The sequence below is a fragment of the Chiroxiphia lanceolata genome, chromosome 1 (genome assembly GCF_009829145.1).
Source record: "Chiroxiphia lanceolata isolate bChiLan1 chromosome 1, bChiLan1.pri, whole genome shotgun sequence".
Lineage (NCBI taxonomy): Eukaryota > Metazoa > Chordata > Aves > Passeriformes > Pipridae > Chiroxiphia > Chiroxiphia lanceolata.
The window spans coordinates 21,400,098-21,414,836 of record NC_045637.1 but is presented as its reverse complement, the minus strand read 5'-3'; the positions used below and the strand labels follow the sequence as shown (position 1 = coordinate 21,414,836).

At 36.0% G+C, this 14,739-nt stretch overlaps 1 protein-coding gene across 13 annotated transcripts in view; it reads right to left on the bottom strand.

The window, feature by feature from the left end:
• The window catches only part of UBR5 (ubiquitin protein ligase E3 component n-recognin 5), an 85,634-nt gene that overhangs the window by 28,897 nt on the left and 41,998 nt on the right, over positions 1-14,739 (bottom strand). For 10 of the 13 annotated variants that reach the window (XM_032709498.1, XM_032709430.1, XM_032709439.1 and 7 more), the window contains 9 exons: positions 14,297-14,481; positions 13,407-13,516; positions 11,706-11,818; positions 5,939-6,082; positions 5,730-5,841; positions 5,371-5,525; positions 4,371-4,568; positions 3,065-3,275; positions 2,432-2,476 (listed from right to left, as the gene is read on the bottom strand). In XM_032709498.1, coding sequence (XP_032565389.1) covers positions 2,432-2,476; positions 3,065-3,275; positions 4,371-4,568; positions 5,371-5,525; positions 5,730-5,841; positions 5,939-6,082; positions 11,706-11,818; positions 13,407-13,516; positions 14,297-14,481 — 1,273 coding nt within the window. The remainder of the gene's footprint in view (positions 1-2,431; positions 2,477-3,064; positions 3,276-4,370; positions 4,569-5,370; positions 5,526-5,729; positions 5,842-5,938; positions 6,083-11,705; positions 11,819-13,406; positions 13,517-14,296; positions 14,482-14,739) is intronic. The other 3 variants (XM_032709468.1, XM_032709484.1, XM_032709492.1) reach the window with 1 other exon arrangement.

Sequence of the window (14,739 nt, the reverse complement as noted above, 5' to 3'; positions counted from 1 at the left end):
TCCAGAAACAACTGAAAGAGAAGTCACTTTCAGCACAACACAGACCAGGAGAGGGATAATTTTCCTTTCAGTGGAGTGAAAGACAATTTTTGGTACAAACTAGAAGGAAAAGCTGTATTTCTGAACACAGAAAAATATTTCCTTAAAGTGACTGATAATTCTTTCAGGACACGTCTCAAAGATGCTAGAGCTAGTGCTCACCTTCCACTTAAAGACTTTTCGAACTAGCAGTCATCTTATACACTTATTTTCACACTGACAGCACTAAGATCTAGATAATTCCTTTTTTATTTTTTTTAACAGGAAAGTGCCATTAATACCTGTCATTCAAAGAATGAAAGAGACAAACCAATGGTGTTTGTCAGCTTTTACTGTATGTTTATTCTTTAGATCTTTCTACTCGTCACTACCTGAAGGAGCAAAGATCTTAGATTTTGCTTGTTCACAAGCATGTGCAGGCTTCTTAGACAAAAATCACCTACTACTCACAGCAGACGACCAAGCACTTACAGAATACTATTCATGTGCCCCTGCCTCTAAGTTGACCTGTAGCTGACAATGAATTGCCACTGTATTTGTGCTGTACTCCTTTCTCAGATCCACTAGTTCTCCTAACTCACTTAGTACTTCTGGACCCCTCACACAGCAAATCACAGCTCTTGACAGTGATCTCTCCAGCAATACAGGTTTCACTTGTTCTGGTGAAAGTAAACTGTAACTGAATTTTCGCTGTTCCACTTACACAGTTCATTTTTGGAGACCCATCAACTGTAAATGCTTTGGCCCTAATGGTAATTTGCTGTTCTGTTGGCTAATGAAATCTGTCCCAATTCCCTATACAAAACCCCTCAGTTTTCATGTGTTCAGTGATGTTGGCTGAAATTCACATCATAACTCTTTAATGATTTCACATGCTTTGGACACTTCTTTTGGACACGTTTCTTCCAAGATCCTTTCTATTGGCAAGACTGAGGAGATACCAAAACATAGAAACAGAGCAGCCTTCCCCCAGCTTTGTATATCTGGGGCCACTTTTCCTGCAATTCATTTACCCAACATTGCAGGAGCTATGGCAAAACTAGGCACAGGATCTGAGAGAAAAGGTGAAAAAAAGCTTATCCCTGCCCTCAATATTTCCTGTCACTTAGGGAGGAATCTATATAAAGAAGAGCAAAGAATCTCAGGCAGGTACTAGCTGGGAAGGGGTACTATGTTCTGAAATTGTTAAGAAACATCATATCTGTAGTCTAGAATTGAAGCCTTTACTCACAAATCAAACTTCTCTTATGGTTTAAGACATGGCCATATACCTCCCAGACAGTAACATTAGTCACCACTGCCCTCCACATGATGCAACAAAAATAAGCTTGCCCTAACACCCATCACTAACAGTTACAGTGGAAGCTAAATGTGACCTGAATCTAAAGATATTAATCCCCTTCAAGAACAAGTTTTATGAGGGGAAAGAGAGAGGCAGAGGAGTGTTACAAGTCTATCAGGTTCATGTTTTTCATTTTTCATAAAGTTAAATTACATCCAAATGAAGTTACTAGAAAAAAACTGTCAAGGTTGCAAAGACAAGCACTCAAATTAGGAAAAGTCAGATTAAGTTTGCCTATGCATCCTCATTTCAGATTCGTTGTCTGCTTACAGTAAACCAATCTTCAGTTACACAGTTGGGGTTTGTTTATTTTGGGTTGTTTTTTGTTTTGAATTTTTTGTCACTCCACCCACCCTGCCCCAGGCAACAAGACCCCTGCCTCAATCAGTGCACAGGATGGACGACACACTAAAGATGAAGGGTTGTACAATGAGCAAGCTGTTTATGCCTTATTTGCTGCAACATTTGGAAGGGGTGAGTAAGGCAGCAACAGCTTGACAAGGAGAGGGAGAAACATTGTCTTGTGTTTAATGCCACTGAACATCACTCTGGAGAACTGGAACCTATTTCTGCCACATCTAACAGCACACAGAACTTTGTGAAACAAGTTTATACAGATGATTGTGATACATTTTACTAATTTCTGGACACCTAAAAGGTGCCTGACTCACAGAAATAATTAATATTCACGAATCAACTAAAACTACTATTTACAGCTCTAGAATAAAGTGTTTTGAAATTATACCTTTTCAAAAAAATGAGATCAGGCCCTAGGTTTCTCAAACAAAACCCTCAAAATTAGTTAATACTTTGAATATAGAAAAACTTCAAGCAAGAGATGAGAAAGCTGCAGCATTACCCCCATTCTATAAATAGGGATATGAGGAACAATTAAGGTCTATAAATGACTAAAATTCAATGACAGCACCATACAAAAATCCCACAAGGAAGTTCATTCATTATTCAGTGCAGGGTTTGTATGGTGTGCAATAGTAAGGAATGGGGCCACACACTGAATGATGAGGATAAAAAGAAATATTGAATAGCTACCCATTCGGTGAGCACCGTCCATCTTGTGCACTGAATGAGGTAGTCCTGTGGAAAAAATAGTATGACGGTGTAATTAAAGACCATTTCACAACGCATACCCATGTATAGCACACGGGTAAACTTAATTCTGGCATTTCCTAATTTTTGAGTGCTTGAGTTAGCAACCTTGTTCTGTTAACATGCTTTTTACATATCAGTATTTAATAGATTTTTTTAAATGGTGTCAGTAACTGGCATTAATAGGTCATTCTTTCACATTTCTTGCTACATGTCAATGGGAAGTAGCATTTCTTATTGGAGGCATTAACATACACTATAGCACTTGAAAAATATTAAATACTGTTTCTCATAAAAGTTTATTAGTGATATAACAGTAGAAAAATACTTTCTTCATCTAAAATTAACATGTGAATGTCAAAAGTTTGTCTTTTATAATCAATCAACTTTTGAATTCTTATAAAACCTTATGAGAGTGATAAAAATGTCTCGGCACCTCTGAAAGGCTAGGACACATTTTAGGTCCTAAATTATAATATACCCAAATATGAAGAGAGTAACCTTTATATTTCAGATTTCTTGAAAATGTATAAAAAGTTTATCTTCAATATATTTTCATGATATTGTTGAGCTCACCCTCTTCCTCTTTTGTTTCTTTGTTGCTGGTTGGAAAGCATACAGATACACAAGCATGCAGAATATTACGGTTTCCGTCACATCTATGGCCAAGGAACGTCTGCAGCATTTGTGGATTCTGATCCAAAACAACTGCTTGTTCAAGATTCATCAGGTATTGTCTGCAAGCTTCATAGTCACATCGAAGAATGTGCTGCATTAATGTTTGTTTCTGTACTCAAAAGAACAAAATATTTTAGAAATGAAAGTACAAACAGCAGGCATATAACCAACCTTCCTACGTACTTCTAATTTTCCATTTTTGAAGTTAATAGAAAGGTCTTTATCTAGGATAATGGCTGGAAGTCAGTGCAGGAATCGTTGGAAATATGCATGATCTCAACTACAGCACTGTTAAAAACGACTGCGTGTATTCAGGTACAGACAAGCGAAAGGAACAGAGAGGCTTAAGCAGCAGAAGCTGTGAGGCTCACAAAAGCATTCCTTTGGCTTCACAGCTGGATTCCTAAGGTAGCTTACTTTATTTCATAGCTACATGTAACATGGGGAAAGTGGTACCATGGAAAAAACCTAAGGGGGCTACATGAACTAGCTCTTACATATTTCTTTTTAAACAAGTGATGTATGCACTGAGAAGTGAATGATTAGAAGCTGTTGAAGGTCTGGGAGGTTCACCCCATATATAATGAGCTTTTCCACAATTATGGAGTAGTACCACACTGTGCAATCCATCTCAGTCTAACAGGTACACAGTACCTCGGAGTGGCAGCAGAGCACACGGCAGATCTCACCACAGTGCCCCAAATCACTGAGGAGTTTTTACAAGTATGACATATAGGGGCTCTACAGGTGATTCAAGTGAAAAAACCTTCGCTTGACTCTCATAGTTTCCTAGTGTATGGTCCAAAGAGATGATTAAAAAAAAAAAAAGGCAACTTAAAATGTATTGCATTCTCAAGAAAACATGTTGCTGGATCCCTCAGAAAAACTGTGCACCCATGAGACAAATAAGACTGTACAGTTTTGGTAGACATTTTAAAATGGTAATCATTTTAAAATCAATGCCTTAAAGAAACTTACTAATTAAAAGCCTGATACAGAAATCATGCACCCCAAAATGGATCTTTCACTTTATTTGGTAAACATGTTTGTGTTTTCACGTTTCTAAGAGAATCTTCTGCTGAAAGTAGCTTGTTTGAAATAGTGAAAATACAAATCAATATCTAAACACAAAACTGCTTTAAGCATAACTTTATAACACCAAAGGGAAAAAAGCACGTAATTGGGTAGTAAAGAAAATATTTACCTCGACAGCCATAATGATAATAGCAGCTTTCTTTTTGATGGTTGAGTTAGCAGGAAGATTTGTTAAGGAATGAACACCCATTCCAAGACTACTAATAGGTGGAAGATCAAGCCAGTCAGGGTCTCGTATCCCACCCATACAATCTTTTGCCATTGGATAGATTGTACCATTTCCATCTCTAAGAATAATAGGTGATTCCTACATTTGGGAAAAAAAGGTTTTATCAATAAGTTTCCATAGTCTATAAATATTATCCTTCCTAAAAGGTCCAGTTCTTCTTGACTGCCAACAATGACAAGAGTTTACCCAAGATTCTCATTTATGTCATTGTCTCCTATCATTACAAGTGGTGCAGCGTAAGATACAAGATTCCCCTTTGCAAATACCCAAAATGTGCTTAATATAGTAAATACTATTAAAAGTATCTTTCTCATCATATACATACATTATGAAATGTTACCAGTGAAAGTATAGTACCAATACTTTCAGCTTACTTAAATGCTCCAAATAAATTTGAATACATTGAAATTCAAATTCAGTTATTTTGACAAAAATGTTTCTTTCAATTATTCTAAACAAAGTATATTGTGTTTGTGCAAGAGTTGCACAAAACCTTAATATGTATTTTTAATGTCAAATACAGGGGTTTTTTCTGTTAATACTTCCATTTATTATCAAGAGTGGATCTTTATCTGATCCAGTTTCAAAACATAGCTAGATAACAAGCTTACACTAACCCAGGAACCATTCTGTCAAGTTTTTTCCCCCTTTTTTTACATTCAAGGTAGAATTTGAGTGAGATGTGCTTAGGTGAATTGATTGCTATTCCCCTTGTGCCTTCAGAATATTAATGGCAGCATCAAGTCTTTCATAACCTGCCTGAAAAACTATTTCTCTGCCAGACTTCAGAAAAGCCTTACAGAAGGCTGTCCCATCTCATTCAAAGATGATGGAAGTGAATTGCACTGAGGTTAAATGACTGAGACAGAAAACCACAAACCTGTCCAGCTGTAAAAATAGCAACACTTCTCTCATTCTGACCCAGGAACGCAATGCTGCTGGTAGGGAAATTGTTTTCCTGTTCAGCCTTTCCTGTGGCGAGGTCAAATATGCAGTATCGAACCCAGTTCCCAGTTTTCAGCACAGCGTGCACTCCTTCAAAAACACACGAAGAAAAAAGTTAGTGTCTTACTGATGGCATCCAGTAAAAGAACTTCTAACTAAAGCACTTTCAAGGAATTACTAATATCAATGGAAACAACTGTGCATGTTCTTTCAACAGTAGGTATTTTCCACTAGGACAAGAGACAGATAATAAATAATAAACAGAGCTGGACTTATGGGGTAAGTCCTACTTACCTTTTGAATCTACATTTACTGCTAGGATCTCTGTTTTTTCAGGAATACACAGCTTTTTAGGTGTCCTTTGGAAACAGTCAGGAACTTTTGGAGTTCCACCAGTTTTTACAACCTGAAAACACACATAAAATTTTACACAGCAATTAAGCACACGCAGTGCTGACATTTCAAAATACTGATTGCTTCCTCAGTGTTTTACAAACACATACCTGCAGTTCATCTATTCTGAGCAGCCTACAGTCTTGGAGAAGAGAAGAAGGATCAGGATCTGAATTAGAACTGCTCTGACAGTTTGCATTACTGGAGGTGCCCGGAAATTTCACAGCAACGTATGCACCATCCACTTTTAGCACCTACAGGCAGAACACATTGCAGTTCTATCAAAAGCTTTGAACAGAATCTGATTTGCTTCAAAATAAACCAGACCTTTAACAGGAAAAGAAAACCATTTACCATTTACGTTACCATTGTTAAATTCTACAGCTCTTGGTCAGTAGCCTTGTCATTTTGCTAAAATTACTGAAATATTAAAAACTTGGATTTCTTATTGACTTCATAAGCACCCTGAATCAGATCAGAGGTCCCTCCATTTCAACATCCTATGTCCAACAGGAACCAACATCAACTGACTAGAAAAGCTCCTACTGATACTCCCAGCTTCTGCCTTCTGAAAACAGCAGGACAACTTCATGTTTAATAGCCTGGATAGATCCTTCTCTTACTAATTTGTCTGATCACATTTGGAAATAAACACCATCCTTGTGGCAATGAAGTCCAAACATTAGTTTACCAAAAAAAAAAAAAAAAAATCTACACTGAGCATCTTAGCTCTTATACTACAATACAAAGGAAATACCTTGGTTTTGGTTGGATTCTCGTTGGTCCCCTGAGACTTTTTAAAGCCTCTGTAACAGAGTCTTAGTGCTCCTTCCTCAAGAGGAATGTGTATAGTGGAAAAAAGAACTGTTGGTTTATGGTCTATTACCTGTTCTGTATACTCAATGATAAAGTTCTCTGCTCAGTCCTTAGGACTGAAGGATACAGACAAGTCTATCCAGACATTCTTCATGCATCTGTGTCTTTATCTGGCCCCCAAGGAAATGGAAGTTATTCAACCCCACATTCACACAGTCATTTCTAAGACTGTAAGCCTCTCCAAAGAGTTGCTACCATGTATATCTAATCAGAACTGTCAAAACAGGCTTCCTTGATATAGAAACTTCTTATGCTATCAACAAACAGCAAGGCCCTTTGAGTTTCCAGGTGAGACTGTAATTTTCTAAAAAGGAAAACAAAGCTAAGAAAGCAGGGAATGAGGGAAGGATTTACAGTGTTTTAATTCTGAATAGAAATAAGAACTCTGTGTGCCCTCTGTCTTGATCAAAACTAGATATAAGCAACCATCAATCTTGATTAGGCCCTAATTTCAGTAGTGTCTACAAAGAAAGTGCTTACCAAGCAATATTAAAGACCTAGATGTAATCAACTTGATCTAAAAAGGCCCCAACAATAGAAAACATCTCTCAAATTTTCAATATACTGTAATAAAAATTCAGGCATTTCCATGTTTTTTCCCAATTTCTTTATCTAAGTGCACCCTCTCAAGTGCACTAGAGAAAATGATATATTGACAAACATTAAAGCATTAGCAGATTTTTTGTTACAAAAATTACTGTGGATAGGCACAGCTCTTGCTCCTCACATGCTGAAACTTCTCTCTAGAAGCACAATTACTAGTTCTAGTAGCAGAGCATCACTAATCGTTGTAAGAATACTACTCAAAAATTTCAAAATTCAGACCAGTCAACACATTCACAAGCATTAACTGTTATCTGGACTATAAAAAGACAGATTTCTATTGAGACTGGAATACTAAACAAAAGCTGTGATTTAGTCAGAAAATTTATTCAATTAAAATTTGGATGTTTTTAAGATAATCAGACTAATTTACAAGCCTGAAATTGCATGCCAATGGTGAAACCACAGCTTCTAGACTACATGTAGAATCTTTTTTTTTTTAATGACTAAATGTTCCTACAACAGCTTTGTAAATTTGGGCTGCTTTCTGAAAGAAACACACCTTAAGAAAAGGTACAATTCCCAAATATTTAACATATCCTACCTCCATAACTGAAAGTTTTTTCCAACATGCTTTCTGGCTGCTCTTAGTGTTATCAACTACATCACTTCTCACTTACATCACTTTTGATGTATTCAGTGAAATGCTGGCAGCTTTTAAAGTGCTGGAACTCTATGGTGACTCTTTTAGAGTCCACATGGCAAATATTTTTTTTCGTTCTCATTCAAGAAGAAAATCATGTATCTTTAAAAACTGATCTGGCTGAAAAGATATTCACAGCATTTGAAGATTCTTCAAAGGGTAACTAAAATCAGTTCTTTAGTTGAAGTTACTACTACTACTACTAGGCTACCACTGTTGGCTGTTACACAGAAAGAAAATAAAACTATCCATTGATGTAGCGAGCAAGGAGCTTGAGTGAAGCACTTGACAGCAATTGTACACAGAAAGCTCCAAAGCAGAAATGTGGTATAATGAGCTGGCAGCAAACAAGGTAAATATGCAACAAACATTCCTCTTTAATTGAAATTATATAAGTCTGAGATAATTGAAAAACTCATTAACAAAAATAAAATGCAAAAGCTTAAAGGATTTAGATCCTTTAGCTTCCAGAACTAAGGTACTTACACTGTTGATACTGCTGATGCAGAAGTTTCACCAATTAGAAACAAGCATTTTACAGAACTACATATACAATGTTTGCCTTATTAGGCCTAAATTAAAAGAACGGAATCAAATGAATGAAAAAAGCAAGCAACAACATGGAAGTTTAAAGATTTTTTTTCTAAAAGCAGAATACCTTTTCAGTGCATTTTCAACTACAGGATAATAAGATCCAATCTTTCTTTTTAATGGAAGAAGAAAAATGATCTGACAAACTGAAAGATGAACATAGTTGTTATCTCCTTTATCCTTACCATCAACCCACTGCCACACTCCTTGACACCACAATGCCACAGGTAATCGTAGAATCTTTCCCTCTCCAGAACCACCACATTCCCTCTCAAGACACAGCAGCAGAAGACCAGGGAAAATACACTTTTTATTTCTTATCCAATCTCCTTGTTGGAATGGAAGAAATTTTAACATCACAGAAAAGGCTTCTACTTCTACTCACAAAGTACCTTCAAAGTACTTTCAAAGAAATACTGACACAATTTGTGAAATATTCAACTTTGAAGGATTAAAACCAGACTCCTAATAGGGACTGGGTAACTCTTCTGGGACAGTAACCAGTCTGACCTCTTTCAATTTATCATTCTCATTGCAAGGCTTCAATCTCAGACAGAAATTAAAAAAAAAAAAAAAAAATCAAGTGACTGACTGAAATAATGCAATAGAAAGTATAGGTTAAAGAACAAACTACTCAATCCAAATTAATGTTTCACAAAATACCTAGGAGCTGATAAGCTTTCTGGGCATAGGAACTGCAAAACTGGTAACACACAGGAGGTCTCACCTGCTTGAGGATAACTTTGATGACCAGAAGCAGTTTGGGGAGACCTTGGTCACTGCCAATGGAAAGCCTCAGACCAAAATGAACCGCAGCTGCCAAAGAAAAAAGCAGCTCCAACTCAGGTTCCCTACCCCTCTGTTCTAACAGGGGTTCCAGACACCATTTAAGCCATTTCAGAGAAGAGATCCAGAAGCTAATGTGGTTAAGCAGAATATCCCAAAGTGCATGGGATTGACAAAAAAAGTTTCTATTCCTCTGATACCAGTGAGCTGTAAAAAAGGCTTATTTCAGTCCATATCTTTTCTAAATGACACTGAAAGACTCCATCAGACCTCTCACTAACACAGACAAGAGATAAGTGCCAGGCTTTTTCATTCCATCAGTCTTCCATGAGGTGGACAATCTTGTAATGACTACCTTCTCCATCTAATGACAGACTCGGAGGAATAAAGGCTTAGTTTTGTTCCAAGCCATAAAGGATTTAAATTGAAACAAGACTGGAAGGTAATAAATTCCAAGGAGCAAGATGACTTAACACAGGAGTATATCTAGCACACATGCTTTCTTAATTTCTTTCAAGACTACCCCAATGTAAGAACTTTTGTACTCTCTGGTCATTTGCTGCTTTGGCATCATATGTAATACACACTTACAAAGTGTGTGTAAAATACTGGTTGTAAGATCTACTGGTATCAATAATCACAAGCACTCAGGGGAGAGCTGTTACATAATCAATAAGTGCCCAGAGAGAAACAGGCACATTAGAAGTTGACACCATCTACGTGCCCACCATTGTACAAAGAGAACACAGCAGGGGGCTTGGAAGGATTTCAATCAATCAGTTTTTAGAGACATCATGAAGTTGCTGTGTGTATCTGAAAGCACAGGGATGTAAATTTTGTAAAAACAAAACTATTTCAGGAACACAGGCTGAGCATCAGTAAATCTGAAACTTTTTCCTATCTCTAAATTCCACCTCCTGAAGACTAAGTGAAAATTCTTTTATACCCTTGTCATAAACTGTATTTCTTTCTTTAACCTGGACACAACCAGGCAAAATTTGTTATGATTTTATCTGCTGGATTTGATCTAAACACTAAAGTGTTACAAAACTGTAAAAGGAATAATGTGAATGACACTATACATCACTGGAAAAGGACAGCATGCTTTATGAACTAAAAAAAGCATCTTTGCCAATAGACTCAGCAATAGTAACAGAAGACAGACCACTTACTCGTTTTAGCAATTTAATGAAAATATTAACATAAAAATTCACGGTCATCTATATTTATGATAGTACTTCTTGATGCAAAGCACAGACACCTTTGCAACTGTACACAGAAATAGGAGAACAGTCTCTGCCCTGAAAATCCTGGGGTCTAAAACAGGAAGGACAGATAAGGACAAGAGGAACTTCCCCAAAGGTGGTATCAGAGGAAACAATGGTTTCAGTGAGTTCAACTAGCTCTCAAAACTTCTTTTTTTTTGAAGTTTCAATGGATTAAGTTGTTCCATGCTCCCTTCTGCAGAAATGACCTAAACATGATAATGAAAATTCATTGCAGGCCTCCTCCTTTCCAAGATACTGCTCAAGGCAAATCTTTCTTATACTGCTGCACAAGTAAACCTATTAGGGATGCAAGTAAAAATAACTCTTACTAAACCCAACTGCCTTCTGTTGGACAGTTATTTCTCTTCTGGTAACTTTTTTTTTTCATTTTCTGTTAATCAAATAGAAAGCAACCCAATCATTTCCTCTTGTGGAAAACCTTTATTGGCTTTCTTGTTGCTCTTATTTTTGAAAAGCATACCAGAGAACTGTCTAGAGGCCCTAATCCCCCCTAACATGGCACAACAATGCAAAAGGAGAAATTAAGTATTTTCCTCTATAGAACTCTGAGTCACGGCAAAGGTTTATTAGAGAGAAAATGAAAAAAATTACAAGGACTAAACAGATTTTCTACAGTAATAAATGGAATAACTTTATAGTCATATTAAGGAAGCATGTAATTTCTAATCAAAATATTTCTGTTCTTTGGTTGCCAGAACATGAGATTCACCCAAACATTCCACCATGTGTGTGTAAAAGTCAGTCACAACAGGTGAAACCCTTTGCAGTCTCACTGGACATATGGGAGCTATTGCTCAATACACCAGAAATAATATTTCCGATAAAACCACATCTGCTTTTCTTAATGTTGTGGTTCAACCTAAAGTACCAGAATGTTATTGTTTAAGATTCAGCATGTTTTGTTCACAACACATTCACTCTACTATTATCATTGCTTTATGGATAAATTAAAATGCAACAAAAGTCATACTGAAGAGAAATACTCTTAAGCATTCCCAAAAGTATGATTCTTTTAACAGTTAGTTTATCTAAAAGAAAAAACTTTTTTCTCCTCCCCAAATACAGTGAGACAGTGCATTTTAGACAAACCTTGCCAACGGGAACGTTCTTAACATCTTCCACAAACACAACTTCCCTCAGAGACCACTGTTCTTCATTCACTTTCTCCTCTTCTTTTGGGGCAGGAGTAGATCGTCGTCGCTCTGAGACAAAAAAGTAATTACCAAAAAGAAAGACTTGAAATATTTAATCAAAGTATCAAAATGCAAAGTTCAGTAAAAAACTTTTCCCCACACAATATTATCAAATCTAGAAAATCAACAAGAGATTAAGAGTCAAGAGATACCTAACAGTGTATCATGTAATTTTCATGTTTTTCTATGCACTTAGAACTAATAAAGTCTATATGATAAACAAAGCAATTGTTAAGGACATTTAAGCAAAGTAATTAGAGTAAAATAATTTTTTAATTTTTAAATTTTAAGTAATGCAATAATAAGAATACAATAAAATTAAAATACAAGAAACAAGCCCTGTTTTCAAAGGGTTCAGATACTGTAAGTAAAACATCTGACACTGTAAGACCCTTCGTTCAACCCTGCTGCAGTGCTTTATATCAACCTTACAAAAAGTCTGCTTGTCTATCACATATGGATTATTTTGTAAACTTCTAGAAGAATAGCAAATGAAGCAGAAAATAGCCATTTGGGCAAAAAGCAATTGCAATACAGTTAGATTCACTGCAAAGACATTATCTGAACTGTTAACTGTAGTATACTCAGAATCAAATTTAAATACATAACATGGCTAAATTAACACTGACAAGAACCTTTAATCTTCTGCATTGAGTATAGTGTAACTAATACTATAAACACATTTGAAATAAGAAGCAGAGAACTTCCAAGCTAATTGCACAGTTAACTTCAAAAGCTAGTTCAAAATCCCAAGCAAAGTTGTAGCCAGTGAAAAATTACAGTCGAATGAACTGCAAAAAAGATCAGTAGTAAAAGACTAATAGTAAAATTAATTAGTACTGAAGATCTGAACATACAAGATTCTCAGTCACTGCACGAGGCCATTTAAGTCTTGTAGTAAACATGTCTTAAAACTGCAGTATGTGAACAATTAGAAGGAAAAGAGGTAGAGAGAAGATTTCTTCAAATGATGGTACTGTAATTAACACTTAAAAAATTTATGTGTTTAAATGGAGAGAAAAAAAATACTTAAGGAGTCCAGTTACATGAATTCTGATGTAGCCTTTCAGGTTTTTAAACACAACTTGTACTACGAAACTTCTCTGCTTTTGTATGTTAGTAAAGAATGCCTAATTTTAGACATTTTTTGTAAGAGATGACAAACAACTGCTTTATGCATTGAAATTCAACTGCAAGGCAAACTGTGCAACAACAGCTTAATCTTAAAAGGAGTTTTCCAAAACAAGTTCAAATTCTAGGCTGTAAAGAAACTCATTATCACATTGCAATTAAACATGAACAGCTTTATCTTAAGACTTCCTCTCACCTGCTGAAAAATACTTTTGATTCTGAGAACCATTATGCTTGCACAGATACACCTGATATTAAGTAGTCACTGCTTATACTAATATATTCAAATTTAACACTGACAATTCACTGATTATCCAAAATCTATTACAAAAGCCTTACTCTATATTGTAGACTGAAAGACTGAAGGATTCTGAAATTAGCACAGAATCTTTGTAGAACTGCCTTTTACAGAAACTTCTCATCTACACAAATATTTCATGTTACTCTGAGCATACACATCACTTACTATATGGCATTGATGCACTGCTTGCTATTGAAGATGCATCACTACAAGTGGAAGCCGGGGATGGTGGAGGACCCATCTCAGTTTTCACTGGTTCCTGTTTGCTTTCAGGTCTAGAATAAAAGGTAGTACTTAGAATAAAAAAAGAAAAAACTGAAAACTTTTTCTTGACAATAGACAAAGTGTCAGTGTGTCCCAGCCACACTCCTTTAATAATACCTTAATGAAACAACTCCACAATTGCAAACAATCATCCTAACTGACAAGGCTATAAATCTTGATGTTGGGAACAGTGCAATGCTACTTAATCAGAGATTAGCTTTTTAATATTAACTGAGTATAGATAAATTATTACATAAAATAAACATGATGAGCTTCATTTGAAGACAGGAAGAATTATTAGCTTTATACAGCAACCTGAAACTCCAGAACTGCTAAATGTTTACAAGCTTTACTTGAAATTGTTTAAATGTGTTTTAAGAAACATTTAAATAGCGATTGTCAACCTTTTTTTTTTTTTTTCCCAAACTATGGAGGGGTTGAAACAGATTTGCTAATCTCATGAAGGGCTGGAAAACAGTTCCAGTTTCAGCTACTAAAATATAGTCTTGAAAACTTTATGAAATACTGTAGGCAAGTCTCCATTTGATATTCCTTCTGCATTTCACATGTCCATAGTGGTTTCACACAACTGAGACACCTTCCCTGCAGTGAGCATTTCTGCACATTTAGCACCATTTACAAGGAATGTAGTCTCTTATAAAGGAGGCAAAAATTTCAAAATTATAAAAACCCGACCTTCCTTCTTTTCAACTTTTAATCACTCACCAATTCATGAGAACATCAAATAAATGTTCTCTGTGTGTGTGCACGTGTGTGTTCTCCACACTTACTTTGCCTCAGTAGTTTTGCTGGCTTTCTCCATGTTTTTCAAGCTCTCAGGGGATCGAAGCTGAAATCGACAGCTGTCATTCATGTTCCAAACAGATTCCATTAACACACCCACTTTAGGAATTCCAGCACTGATTGAAAAAGCAACTGCTCCAGCATGATAGAGAGGGTTATTTCTTAAACACACCTACAGACAGAAGCATTTATCTATGAGAACAATGGATTATACTGAGGGAAATCGTATGTGCATGCATTTTTTCTTGGTGGAATATGTAGTAGTCAAAACAGAAAATTTATGGAATTAAGTGAAGAGGAAGGTCAGCAAGATGTACAGAAAAAGAGGTTGTCATGCAATTCACAGCTGAAAGCAGAGAAACTGTTTAATATATATTGAGTTGTTCAACCACAAAAGGAACAATTAATCCGGCAACAGAGACTCAACCCA